Source organism: Lithobates pipiens, unplaced genomic scaffold, assembly GCF_037356315.1.
Source record: "Lithobates pipiens isolate NorthernLeopardFrog02 unplaced genomic scaffold, aLitPip1_a1.2 Scaffold_25, whole genome shotgun sequence".
Classification (NCBI taxonomy): domain Eukaryota; kingdom Metazoa; phylum Chordata; class Amphibia; order Anura; family Ranidae; genus Lithobates; species Lithobates pipiens.
Window position 1 is genome coordinate 45,181,475 of NW_027507787.1, and position 14,586 is coordinate 45,196,060.

The following is a 14,586-nucleotide window of genomic DNA, read 5'->3' on the forward strand; positions in this document are numbered from 1 at the left end:
TGCTTCTCTTTTACCTGTTCAATCCGTGGAAAGAGGTACAAGCCTTTGAAGTGTTGCTTAACTGTAGCAGAGAATCAGGCCTCCTGTGCTGCCAACTAAGGCTGTTTTTTGCAGTAGAGCTGTGTAACTCTTTGGATGAACAGAAATGCAAGTCTTGTACTAGGTAAAATAGCTCCTTTGTTTGTAATCTGGGAATTTAGGTATTTGCCTAGAGTTCAGCTTTAAGAGCTCATTTGCACTTCGCCGTGAACACGCATTAAAGCGTCTACTGCTTCAACATGCTTTTTTGATGCCTTTGTGATACTTCAGTGGTGATTTCTTGAAGCTTGGCAGATGCTGTGTGTGTGTGTGTGTGTGTGTGTGTGTGTGTGTGTGTGTGTGTGTGTGTGTGTGTGTGTCATGGTCATATACAGCGTGAGTGATCACAAAAAATGAAATAAAGTGCAACACAAATATAAGTCTATAAGTTAAGATTCTGCATAAAAAAACATTGAGTCCACACATAAAGGATTCCACAGTGTGAGGGGGTGATTCCAATTAGAGGAACTTTAGGTCACTTCCACGTCACAAAAGGAGATGGGGGGGGTATCTTGAATAGAAAAACCCCTCTCGCTATGTGGGGACTTTTACCAGAACTGGTGAACCCTCTAAAGAGCAAAGTCGTATACCCCAGCAGACTTGGCCTTCTGCAGGGTCTATAGGTCCTCCTTGTCACTGGAGCTGTCCGACTGGCTGGAAGTCCTCCTCAATATCCAACTTGAAAATAGGAAATCATGTCTAAAGGGGGGGGGGGGGGGGGGTGCACTTTTTTTTTCTGAAGAAATCCATGTGTTTGTCTATGCCTCAGAGGCACAATAACAAGTGCACCCCCCCCCCCCCACCCCCCCAGATGCTTTGTTTGCCGTGCAGAGTGCTTTAAAGTGTGTGCAGCTGAGTCCTAAGGGGTTTAAGTTTTCACGTGCATCCTAGGAATTCCATTTAGCGCCCTGCATAGTACATTAAAAGATGGATACTAGTTCCTGCCCAACAATTCTGTAAAATGAATACTTGAGGAGATGTGAATGGGCCTGGATGTCTTGTTTTAAAATTTTGTTTCTGCAATTTAAAGCTGTTCTGACCACATTGTTGTTGAAAACTGCCTATATCCAAAGGAAGACTAAACCTAACGATGTTAAATGTTCATTGAGCACTGTCAAACGAATTTTCTTAATTTTTACCATTTGAAAGCTTCCCTGGAAATCTGTGCACAATTTACATATAGTGCTAGTGATTTGTCTGTGCAGTGACATCGTAAAGGAACATAATTTTGCTGCTCATTAAACTTCAGATCCTGAACATCAAAGAGGTAATGGAAATCTGAAATACTTTGAATATATCATGGCAAAAGAAGCAAATAAAACCAGTTCTTCAGATTCCGATGAAGCAGAAATCACGTCACGGAAAGGCCGTCCCAAAGATCACCTACCAGAGAGGCAGAAGTATGAGATGCTGTGCCGTGGAGAGGGTATTAAATTGGTAACTATTTGTCATATTTGTATTAATAAAATATATTGACTTTGCATTGGAAGAAACAGATTCTGTATAAAGCAATGTCTGCTTCTATAGTGATGGCATCATATGCCTGAAATAGGAGTGAGAAGATTACAGTGCAGCACTCCTGCTCTGTATGCTGCTAACTCTAAACAGAAAGGCCCAGTCAGCGGTGCCCCAGACAGAAAATGAACACAGCACTTTCAGCATGCTTCTGTTCAAGCCTTTTATAGCCTTTCCACTTGAAAGCCACAAAATTTGTTACTGCACTTCAAAGGTCTGGATCCAACCTTTAAGTTGGGACCATGGCTTTAAAATGTCTGAGTAGAAGCCTACTCTGAGTGAGCTTAAACTTTATCCTTTGGCCAATGAAGGTGGTTATGACTGTAGCTTTTTTTATTTTTTTTATTTATACCAGAGAGGGTTGGTCTCATCACAGCAGCTCCTACTCGTGACCTTCCCCACCACTCCATTTAGCAGACAAGAGCAAGAAAAATACCCACTACTTCCAAGTATGGAGAGCCATATGACTTGCTCCCCTTACAGCAGGCATGTCCAAAATCTGGCCTGTGGGCCAATCGTGGCCCGCGTTCCGGTTTTGAATGGGCTGCCTGGTTATTTGGACATATATATCTACTGTGGCCCCGGTGCTGGGAGATCGTTGGGGGGGGGGGGGCACAAAAGATATATATGTCCAGATGCCTTGGAGGGGACAAGGAGGAGGCAGGACAAGTGCCGTGTACACAGGAGAATTTCCTGTTTACACGGCAGCCTCTGTAATAGAAAGTCCCCTCTCCAGCGCTGCCATTGGACGACTGATCTGTCCATCAAAGGAGGCGGGACTTTCTATTAAAGAGGCCACAGAGAAAACAGGAGTTTCTCCTGTAGCTAATCTTTTAGCGCTTGTCCTGGTCCCGTCCCCCTCCCTGTCCCCTCCGAGGCTGCAGATGGATGGGAATTAGTCAGGCTGCAGTGATTGCAATGGTGAGTGTGCATTCTTTGCAATGGTGGATGCTGCACTCTTGGCAATGGTGGGGCTGCAGATGGGCACTGACCCTTATTTTGCTTCATATTTTTTTATGTAAAATATATTTATTTTTTCCCTGAAACATCCCTCTTAAATTGAAGGTGCGTGTTATACACCAATAAATACGCTATATCCAAATAACATGCCCAAGCTTATCTCTTTACTCGCACACAGCCACAAAGGCAAGAGAATTCTTGTTAGGCGGTGTATTAGTGCTCGAACTAACACACAGACCGAATTTTAATGGTTCAAAAAATGTCAGGGAAAAATGGTCGGCCCTCACACACATTCACTTCATCAAATCCGGCCCTCTTTGAAAAAAGTTTGGACACCCCTGCCTTACAGTCTTTGCTGGTGCTAGGACATGGGGAGAGCCATGTGTAAGCTTCTACAAGAGTAACATGCACATTAAACAGGACTTTCTCTCTTTAACCCAGCTACTGAATAAAGCACTGACACAGCGAAGGACAGGCGAGTATGTGCTCTGGACTAGGGGGCATCAAAATGAATCCTTTGCCTTAAGCAACAAGGAAGTGTATTACACACATTTCAGTAAATCTGTTATAGATGATCAAAGCCTCAAGGGATTGTAAAAAAATAAATAAATATGTATGTGTGTAGATAGATAGAGATATATATTATGAGAGTGGGACATACATGGAAGGTTTAGAACCCCCTGTAGTCACTGCTACTCGAATAATGGTCCCAAAGGGACCACTATAAGAGTTCCCCAACCCTGTGAAGGTTAGCACACGCCGCAAATTGGCGGTGTTTGCCGTCACAGGGTCAGTTTACCCACACTGCATGGCTTTGTAGTAGAAGAGTCCAAATGCTTAATTGGCCTGCCTGTAGCCGAGACCTTTCACCAACTGAAAATGTTGGCACATCTTGAAACAAAAAAGACAAAAACAACCCAGGACTGTTGAGCAGTTAGAAATATGCAGTTTATCAGGCAAGAATAGGACAACATGCCTCCCCTAAAACTTTGGCAACTGGTCTCCTCAGTTCCCAGATGTTTACAAACTGTTAGCGAGGACACTACACCATGGTGAACATAGCCCTGTACCAACCTTTTTGGAATTGGGTTGTATTTTCCAACTTTTTTTTTTTTTTAAATGGTAGCTTTTCTTAGTTTTAAACTATTTGATATGTTTTTCCATTTTACCTTTTTGGTGTATAAAATCTGGGTTTGAAATTTGCATTCTGCTTTTTATGTAGATTTTACACAGCGTCCCAACTTTATTTTTTTGGAGATAGAGATGTAGTTATAGATATAGATAGATAGATAGATACATATACAGGCTTATCTATCTTTGTGCTTAATATCTGTAGTGACTAAAAATTTCCCCTTTTGAAAAGTCTTTAGTGATTTATTTTTTTTCTTCTTTCAGACTCCTCGCAGACAAAAGAAACTTTTCTGTCGCTATTATGATGGAAACAGGAGTCCTAATTTCATTTTGTCTCCTGCAAAGCAGGAAGATGAATGGGACAGACCTCGCATTGTGCGCTATCATGATATCATTTCTGATGAGGAGATTGCAAAAGTCAAAGAGATTGCAAAACCTAGGGTCAGTACCAATTGCATGCCTTTCTTTAAAGATTAATGTTGTAGAAGCTCAGAACCTCCAACCATAAGTCATGAGTTAATAAGGGATCGGATGATCAGGGGGTACTGTAGTTTGGGTCATACTATTTCCCCCCACAGTGGGACACCAAGGGACTTATCCAGTAAACTATACAATGGGCAGATTTCACTTTGCTAAACACTAATTTATTGTGGCTTACTGCATATTTTTGAAAATGTCTCTTTTGTATGTATTTTACAGGCAGGCATTTTGACTGCACTTCAAGCTAGTGTGAAGGCAATACTTTTCTAGCTTTGATGGATTAAGTTATGCCGCGTACACATGACCGGACTCTTTGACAGCAACGAGTCCGTCGGAAAATTTGATCTTGTGTGGGCTCCATCGGACCTTTGCTTGCCAAAAATCCGGCAGACTTTAGAAATAGAACATGTTTTAAATTTTTCCACCGGACCGAGAAATCCGTTCGTGTGTATGCTGGACAAAAACCGACGCTAGGGCAGCTATTGGCTACTGGCTATGGACTTCCTTATTCTAGTCCAGTCGTACGTCATCACTTTCGAATCCGTTGGTCTTTGGTGTGATTGTGTGTGGCCAAGTCCATTCATTCGGAAAGTCCGTCGGAAAGACTGCCGGACCTAGTCCCTCAAAGTCCGGTTGTGTGTACGCGGTATAAAAGTTATTAACCTTTTTGTATTCCCTATTTTTCCTTCAATAAACATTTATTAAACAAAAAAAAAAAGTTATTAACCACTATACAGGTGTTTATAGCTGGCTCTATCACCAATGGGTAGGTTTACTATCTCCATTTATCTCAGTGTTGGTGGGGCAGAAAGTGAGTTATCACCAGAGAAGGAGATGATAGGAAATCTTCCAGTGTGAACACTTATTTGGGTGACAGCTGTCTAAGAGGGGATTTAGTCTCACTTCCTGAGACAGGAAGTGTCTCCAATGGAACTATATATATTATTCACTTAATGGAATTTCAGTTTGCTTGAAATATTGATGCACAACTCCACAAACTAAATGTGTCTATTTTTCTTTCAGGTCTATTGAGTCACATGAAGTAGTTAAATATAGTCACAATATACTGCCACTTACAGGAGGGTTAGACACTGGCAAACAGAAAAATTCATATCTGGATCAGCCTATCCTAAGCCTGACTTTGCAGTGCCAAAATAAATTATATATATATATATATATATATATATATATATAATATATATATATATATATATATAATATATATAAATATATTTTGGCACTTTTTTATTTTTATTTATACCTGCATACACTAGTAACTGTTAGCCACAGAGCAATTTACAGCTTCAGAGACATGGCCCAGCCCCAGAATGTGACCTGGTCTCTGAAGTTTTTATTTGTGCTTAAATCCACCACTGCCAGTTTCACTGTGGTAAGGATTAAGGCTGAGGGACTGAGCGTTGGCATGATGCACTGGGTGGAGTGCTGCATGTGACCTGCACGCTTTACATTATTTATCATGGGGGGGAAAGCACTATTCAACTGCTGCCTCTGCTTGCAAAGCACTATGTGGAGCTCACCTATAGTAGTCTCCTCCTACCACCCGACTCTCATAAGCACCAGCTGCTTGGGTTTGTGAGTCAATATACAAGTAAATGCAGAGAACTAGATTGAAGGGTTTTTCCACACAGTGCTGGATGACCTGAGTCTGTATAAATTAAAACCATCAATCTGAAGTCCATGCCATAAATAGTCCATGCACAGTCTATATGGAAAATCCAATGCAAATTGAGAAGGGATCAAATAAAGGGAATTCACCCACACAGGGCAGCCTTCAAAGAGGAACGGAAACCTTGTTCCAAAATCTGCAAAAAGGTACAAAGAAAGAGGCACCTCTGGGTGTAGAAGTAAAAGCAGTTTTATCACACAGTATAAATCTACAGAGGCAACTCGCATTTCAAAAGTAGCAGGTGAGCCTTGAATAAAATAAATCCTGGACATGGGAATCATCAGGTTCGTCAAGTCCTCCTGCTGGCTAGGTCTGCTGAATCCAGGAGACTGCACAGAGAGGAAGCGCCGGCCACCGTAAACTGGAAGCAAAATGAGGTTTGGAATGCGGGCGGAGGATGATGTCACTGGTAAGCGTTTTGCGAACGTTAGGGCTGAGATGACCAGACAGCCCGGGCAAGCTGATGGGAGGGGTTGAGAGGCAGATTGCAGCCAGGCATTTGGTCCCTATAACCATCTCTGAATGAATCGTAAAAAACTGTTTTTAAGGTGCCACAGTCTCCTGCCATTACCCCAGTACTATAAGGCATCCTGCCAAACCATATTTATGCAGTACATATTCCCCTGCATTTGGAGGATCCGCCTGCTGTGTATGTGCATCCTAATTGGGTCTTTGGTATTTTTACTGTCTGAGATCCAGGAACAGAGAGGCTCCTATAAGTTCACAATTTAATCCTTGCCTCAGGTGCTCCCTTCAGTGGCTCTTTTGCCTCCTTTGTGCTACTGCACAAAGTGATGCACTTTCCTTTAGTCTCCCTGGGTTTCTTGTACCCCTTGCTCTGACCTGTTCGATCTTTGGTTCCTGGAGCGAAGCCCTGTTTGGACCTCTGCTTCCTTGCTCAAGAAAATCCCCTGTTCTTGTGATATGAAAAGCCCTCTAGAGGGACTCTAGACCATCATTGGTTTTTTTTCCCTATTTGCATAAGGACATGGGTCGTTGGGTTGCTTGGGCACCCCTGATATTGTGGGAAGCTCAAATAACCTCCCATGAGGAGTCAGTTTTATGTATCCATGTAGTCAGCACCTATCTCACTAGTCCTGGAGTGAGGTCTAATGCCTAATTCCCAACTACCCTTGTGGAGGCTTCCCATGCACCAGGAGTCACTTGTGGGCTATTATACTGTGATGATTCTGTAAAACCTCTTGGTATATCGGTTGCTTGGCTGGACAACCCCTGACTTTATTTTTTTATTTATTTTTTTAATTCTCTGGCACATCCCTTAAGTCCTAAGGGTTGGAGTGTAAGGCCTCTGGCCTTACTATGCTAGTTGGTCTTTCTTTTTGGGACATATCTTCCTTTTTGTCCTGGGTTTTCTGTTCACCACATTAGGTTTTGAGTCCTTCCCTGTCTATTAGGGAATTTATTGTTCCACCTGTTTTGGTGGGTCCTGGTTTGAGCTTTTTTTTTTTTTATTTCAATTTATGTTAAAAAGTAACTTTTTTTTTTTTTTTTTTTCCCTTCAAGAATCATACTTGCCTAGATGGATGCAGCATCAGTCCAATGCTGCATCTGTCCCCTGCTGGCTCTAAGACTGAGAACCGAGTGATCAAAGATTGCTGATCACTCAGAGCTCTGTGAGCAGAGAGCTAGTAACTGTCAGTCACCGCTGTCTGCTCTACCCCCCCCCCCCCCCCATGCTCACTGGAGCGATTGGCTGTGGAGAGCCGGGGTGACTTGCCCACGCTCATAGCGGCTTACTGAGAGGCTGAGCCAGGTGCTGCTCCAGGGTTGTGGGTGGATCCCAACTCCAGCCATCTTGTCACAATCTTGCCCCAGCTTGGTCCAGTTCTGTGACGTCGGCCTGCTGAAATCGGGTCACAGGAGTGGAGAACAAACCACACAGCCAAGCAAGCTTTGGCTGTACTTCTCATTTTAAGTGTTCCATTCATGTGAGGTCACCCCCTTCTGGTAGTTTCCTTTTTTTTTATGTGGTTTTGATCATTAAATTGATTCTATGTACCATCCCTTTTTTCAGGTGTTGGTCCTTCAGTCAGCTTCTGACCTGTAGACAGCCCCAGCACTCCTTATGGTGTCTGTAAGTAGTTGTTCAAGGGTTCACCCCCTCAGTTGGACTGCTTTTGGATGTCCCAACTGGTAAATTGGACTGTATAGTTTACCATAAACTATACAGTTTAACGTAAACATTATTTATTTTTTATCCATTCAAGGACATGAGTCTCACCCCTCTGTTTCTGTTTATGCTCTTGGTACTGCTTTACCACAAAACAGAGGCACGGTGGGTAGAGGAGAGGCTTATATGTAGGTTGACTTACAATCTGTTTGCCAGTGTTTATTCCTCCTGTAGGTTGCAGTATAACCTGACTCTATCAGAACATCTGTGTCCCTCAATTGACTCTAAGAAAATATGTTTATTTGTCGTGAGACTGAATAGCCAACAGTCCTATTTTGCATAACCTTTCTTTTTCTCAATTTTAACATTACTGTATGTATACTGTGTACAGTGGACATCTGATTGGTTGGGTGAATGTTAGCAGATATTTGTTACAACTCTTGTGATTGGTTGGCTTCACAGCTGAGGCGAGCCACCATTTCAAACCCTATCACAGGAGTGCTGGAGACTGCCCAATACAGAATTAGCAAAAGGTAAGACCAAAATGTTCATAATCTTGTGTGTAATGCATTGCAGGGGGCAAAGGGTAACTATTGTCTGGAAACAGAGGTATCAGGAAAGCTATCCTGATAGCTCAGTTTTAGACCTGAATGTTGCATTTGGTGCAGAGCGATCCTTTCCTTTTTTGTTGTGCAGATGGTTTTTCAAATGCTTGCTGGTTTTCCTAGACATGCTATACAATTTTCCTCTTCTATGCAGTGAAACGCATGCCAGTGATAAATGTATATGGACTTATTTTATCCAAAGTTACTAGGCATAATATTTTATATTAAGTATAATACTAATTCCTAAAGTGTCATTAAACCCAGACTATGAAAAACGCATTGCATTCTATATAACAGACTGTTCTCACTCTCTAAAGCCATTAAGCATTTGTTTTGTGTAGGGTGAAATATATACCTGGTTGATCTGCAACTTCAACTGTCCCTCTCATCTTCATTGTGTCCCCTCTGCAGGTTGAAATTATATAGACCAACATGTGTCCTCTACGGAGCATGCTCAATTTCAGTTCCCTTCTAAGCCCCATTTCCTCCCTTAATTCAAAAAAAATTAAATTCTCATCTGTGCAGCCCATATGACTATAGTCACACATGTGGGTTCATACACAGTGGTAAATGACACCGTCCTCCACCTCATTCTCGTCCTCCTATTGCTGAACACTAGGGGGTGGGATATAGTATGCCAATTGGATTACATTCACTAAGACACTCACAAAAATGCTTTTAATAAGAATCCGTATTAAATATATCCAAACGTAATGGCTAATGCCTGTGAAGAAGAACCTTGGATGCAGATGCTGTCTGAACAAAATTTAAAGCCAGTTTCAATTATCTCTGACACTTCCTACAAAATATTAATGCTCACAATATTTTATTGGGAGCTGTACAACAGCGCTGCAGGAATAAGGTACTTAGACTTATGAATGTCGCTAATTCTGGAAATCAGACCACAGAAAAATACATTTTGGTTGATTGTTATAGGCTACTTACACTAGGTTTAAAGGAACGGATCAATTGTATTATCAACTTGATTACTCCTGTTTAGTAAAATCCCCCTTGTACTGCTATAACAACTCATAAGTTGAATACTTGTAAACCTGCTGACCTCTCTGTAGTGCCTCACTGTTGTATGGGAACAGTCTGATTTAGAATGAGACTTAACAGTATGTACCAATAAAGAGCTTATCAGTAGGTCACATTGCATCATGAGAGATTTCATAAAAATTACATTTGTTTAGTGAACTGTAAGCATTTTAATTTAATTTTTATTTATTTTTTACCGTCTACGGTAACTGAACTAATATCATTTTGCACCATTTGAAATGAAAAGGCATGTCTGAACCTAAATGGATTTGTTAAAACTCTGCACCGTGAACAGATCACTCTGCTCTTGTCTCCAAGAAAAAGTGAAAGGATAACGTTCTACGAATCAAATACGTTATTTTATTTTTACATTTTTTTCCCTCCCCTAAATCTCTGCATTTATCAAGAGATGGTTCCTTATGTGCAGATTAATTTTATCCAACCAATCAGAACCACTGGCATGGCATTTAGATTGCCTGCTCCCAAATTAAACCCCAGTCCTTTCTCTTTTTGTAGCTGAGACGCGCTACAGTGCATGACCCTCTGACAGGTGAACTGGTCACAGCACAATACAGAGTCTCTAAGAGGTAAGGGAATGTGCCATGGACTTACAGATTTGACCCCATAAGGGTATGTGTACATGTGCGCTATCTGTGTTCCTCTAGCACGGTTCTCTGTGCATCACAGGGAGAATGGAATTTGGCAGATCTGTGGAGAACCACTCGCTGTACAGGACACACAAATGGCCACTGAAAGATCAACATAAGGTCATTCCTTTGTTATCGTTGCATTGCTAGCTGCTATAACGGCTAATTCTAATACTATCCGTTAGAAATTCCATGCAAAAATTCTTTAGAAGTTACTTTTAGAACACCTGAGTTTACAACAACAAATTTCGGCACAAAAATTGGTTGGACAGCTTGGAGGCTACAAACCCGGTGTTTATAGCTAAACATTCAGGACTGACTAATGCTATGGCTGATGCATGTTTTACATTTTATATATTTAACCCTTTACGACTTTATTTAACAAACATTCAAGCAAGTCTTGTGTGTACCACTATCTTAAGCGGCGGTGGCGGTGGTGGTGGTGGTGGTGGTGGGTTTTTGGTTTGTTTTTTTGGGCTGGGGGAAGGATTTTAGCCCATCGCATCTTTTTAATGGCATTTTGGTTTGTTGACAAGTTCTTCCCTCCCAGTCCTGCTGACAAAGGTTGACCAGATGGGTAATTCTCCATAAGTAACACAGGACAACATAACATGCTTTTCAGTAGAGCGAAACTAGAAGCCCTGTCAGATTTGTCTGTGCCTCCGGTACAGATGTTGCCGTACTTCCAGTCTGGTGAAACCATTGTCAGCAGGACAGGAAGTTAGGATATTCTCTATAAAGAAGTTCTAGATAGCAGTAAAAACCCCACAGGAGTTATAATCCTTTACCACCCTATCCAAAACTAGAAAAAAAATTTTGGCTGCGTATACACTTTAAAGCTAAACTCCAGGTTTACTTTCACTGGCTCAAACAAACTATTTCCCATACCAATAGATGTGGCTGACGTGGAGAGGTACAGTGAAGGGGGAAAAAGTATTTGATCCCCTGCTGATTTTGTATGTTTGCCCACAGACAAAATAAACCTACCATTAAAATTATAGACTGATCCTTTAACAGTGAAAGACAGAATAACAGGAATATCCAAAAAAAAACATTTAAAAAAGTAATACATATTGATTTTGCATTTAATAAGCGAAATACGTATTTGATGCCCTATCAATCAGAAAGATTTCTGGCTCCCAGGTGTCTTCTATACAGGTAACAAGCTGAGACTAGGAGCACTCTCTCAAAGCTTGTGCTCCTAATCTCAGCTTCTTACCTGTATAAAAGACACCTGTCCAGAGAAGCAATCAATCAGATTTCAATCTCTACACCATGACCATGACCAAAGAGCTGTCCAAGGTTGTCGGGGATAAGATTGTAGACCTACACAAGGCTGGAATGGTCTAAAAGTCCATCGCCAAGCAACTTGGGGAAAGAGTGCCAATGGTGCGATTAGTCGCAAATGGAAGAAACCCAAAATAACTGTCAATCTCCCTTGTTCTGGGGCTCCATGCAAGATCTCACCTCCATGCAGTTTCATTTGTCATGAGACTGGTGAGGAATTGGCACAGAACTAAACAGGAGAATCTTGGCAATGATTTCAAGACAGCTGGGACCATAGTCGCCAAGAAAAATAATTGGTAACACACACTACGCTGTGAAGGACTGGAATTCTGCAGCAACCACATAGTCCCCCTGCTCAAGAAAGCACATGCACAGGCCCATCTGAAGTTTACTAATATCTGAATGATTCAGAGGAGAACTGGGTGAAAGTGTTGAGGTCACAAGCTCTTTGGCATTATCTCTACTCGCTGTGTTTAGAGGAAGAATGCTGCCTATGGCCCCAAGAACACCATCCCCACTGTCAAACATGGAGGTGGAAACATTATGCTTTGGGGGTGTTTTTTCTGCTAAGGGGACAGGACAACTTCGCTGCATCAAAGGGACGATGGACGGAACCATGTACTGTCAAATCGTGGGGGAGAACCTCCTTCCCTCAGCCAGGGTATTAAAAATGGGTTGTGGAAGGGTATTCCAGCATGTCAATGACCCAAAACACATGACCAAGGCAAAAAGGAGTGGCTCAAGAAGAAGCACATAAGTCCTCGAGTGGCCTAGCCAGTCTCCAGACCTTCATCCCATAGGAAATATGTGGAGGGAGCTGAAGGTTTGAGTTATCAAAGGTCGGCCTCACAACCTTAATGACTTAATGAGGATCTGCAAAGATGAGTGGGACAAAATCCCTCCTGAAATATGTGCAAACCTGGTGGCCAACTACAAGAAACGTCTAACTTCTGTGATTGCCACCAAGGATTGTGCCACAGAGTACTAAGTCTTGATTTGTGAAGGAGTCAAATGCTTATTTTACTCATTAAAATACAAAGCAATTTATGTTTTTAAAAATGCGTTTTTTCTGGATATTTTATTTTATTTTATTTTTTACTCTCTCACTATTACAATCTACCATTAAAATTATAGGCTGATCATTTCTCCGACAGTGGTCAAGCGTACAAAATTAACAGAAGATCAAATACTTTTTTTCCCTCACTGTAGGCAGATAATTTATCAATCTCCACCTCAGCAAATCTGAGGAAGCCTTGTATTCACTGAGTAAAATGCGAATGGCTGAGCCCAGCTTGATTTTGTTGCGGCAGCAGATGCCCTGTACCGCGACTGGAACATGGCTGATGCTACATATAGTTTATACAGTGCTGATAGCAGATGCACTTGGTAAAGGCAATAGTTGTCTCCAAACTAAAGTGAAAGTACTCATGGAGTTTAGGGTTAATTCCTCTGAACTCCATTTCATGTCCTGTTTTTTGTTTTATAATTTGAAGATTTCAGCTGTTCTCTCAAATGGTTATTATAGGTGTTATGATCTAATGCGTTGGTAATTGCTGTATTTTTTTTTTTTTTTTCTATTAATTTTACATGACTTCTGTTTTTATACAACAATCAATATAGTTGTAACGTGTTTTGTCAGAAATATGACTGTTGCATTAGCCCGTACTTTCTTATTACCTTAATCCTATTAGTGCTGAACTAAATTATTTTGCATGAGTGATTATTTCAGTTTTGGTAGCATGGAATATGTGTATCCTAATAGTGAAATTCATGAATCTGTCATTAAAGTAGTATTAAACCCACTAGAAAACATTTATTATATTGTAGGTTATCAGTTATTTTTAAATGTTTTCCTTTCTTTTATTTTCACCTGGTGATCCTGCCAGTAAGTCTGTTTTTTTTTTTTTTTTTCAACAGAATGTTTGTCCTGCAGGTGTAGCAGTTAGAGGGCTGAGATCAACTACTGTATTTATTGGCATATAACACTCACTTTTTCACCATGAAAATTGGGTGTAAATGGTGGGTGCATGTTATACGCCAATACTTTAATTTTAGCTGCCTCAGAGGGGACAGGGAGGGGGGCGGGATGAGCACCGTCACATTACATACAGTGAGAATCTTCTGTTTACTTGGCAACCTCTGTAATAGGAAGTCCCATCTCCTGGGCTGCCATTGGACCAGAGTTCTGTTTATCATAAGAGATTCTCACTGTATGTAATCTGTCGGCGTGCAGCCCACCCCCCTCTGTCACCTCTAGGCTGCAGATGGGCATCGATCAGGCTGCATTGACGGCAATGGCAAGGCTGCTGCATTGACGACAATGGCGAGGCTTCAGATGGGCACTGACCTTTATTTTGCTTCAAAGTTCCTCATTTAAATTTTTATTTTTTTATTTTTATTAAAACATTTTTTCCTGAAACTTCCCTCTTAAAATGAATGTGCATGTTATACGCCTGTGCATGCTATATGGTACTTGCCACATACAAGAGTGCTTACAATGACAGCTTTTATTTACATAAAGCTTTTATTCCAAAAGGGGTAAAAGAGAAAAAAAGTTGGTGTAACAAAGCATTAGCTGAGGTTCAACTTTAATTTGTTAGTGAAGTCCATCTAGATTTTCTAGTGCATCTAAAACTTCCCTCCCCCAGACTGACATTGCTGCTCTCCAAAGGTGCCCCCTGTGCTCCTTCATCTAGAGTGGAGGCACTGTAATACAGGATGTGTTAGTGGTCAGATCACCAGGTAAAATCTACATTTAATGATTAGTAAACTGTAATATTTTAAATTCTTGGTTTTGGAATTAGTATTGCTTGAAAGTTCACACTTGTATCATTCAGTAGGGCACATATCGGTGTCACAAAAGCACATTGTTACTTTATGTAAAAAAAAAAAAAAAAATGCTTGCTACAACTAAGAAATCTGCTACTCTCGAAGCTGAAGTTTATCTGTTTTTATTTTTCAGCATACTGTGCTTGTCACATTGTTTATGTGTAATGATTTGTGTATCATTACCTGCAGGCAGCTGCT

General features: G+C 41.2%; 1 protein-coding gene across 4 annotated transcripts in view; it reads left to right on the top strand.

Annotated features, from left to right (window-relative positions):
* Positions 1-14,586, top strand: part of P4HA1 (prolyl 4-hydroxylase subunit alpha 1) — a 90,744-nt gene that overhangs the window by 54,502 nt on the left and 21,656 nt on the right. For 2 of the 4 annotated variants that reach the window (XM_077454397.1, XM_077454399.1), the window contains exons 7-9: positions 1,328-1,515; positions 3,949-4,125; positions 8,445-8,515. In XM_077454397.1, the coding sequence (XP_077310523.1) occupies positions 1,328-1,515; positions 3,949-4,125; positions 8,445-8,515 (436 nt within the window). Of the gene's footprint in view, positions 1-1,327; positions 1,516-3,948; positions 4,126-8,444; positions 8,516-10,141; positions 10,213-14,586 lie in introns of all 4 variants that reach the window. The other 2 variants (XM_077454398.1, XM_077454400.1) reach the window with 1 other exon arrangement.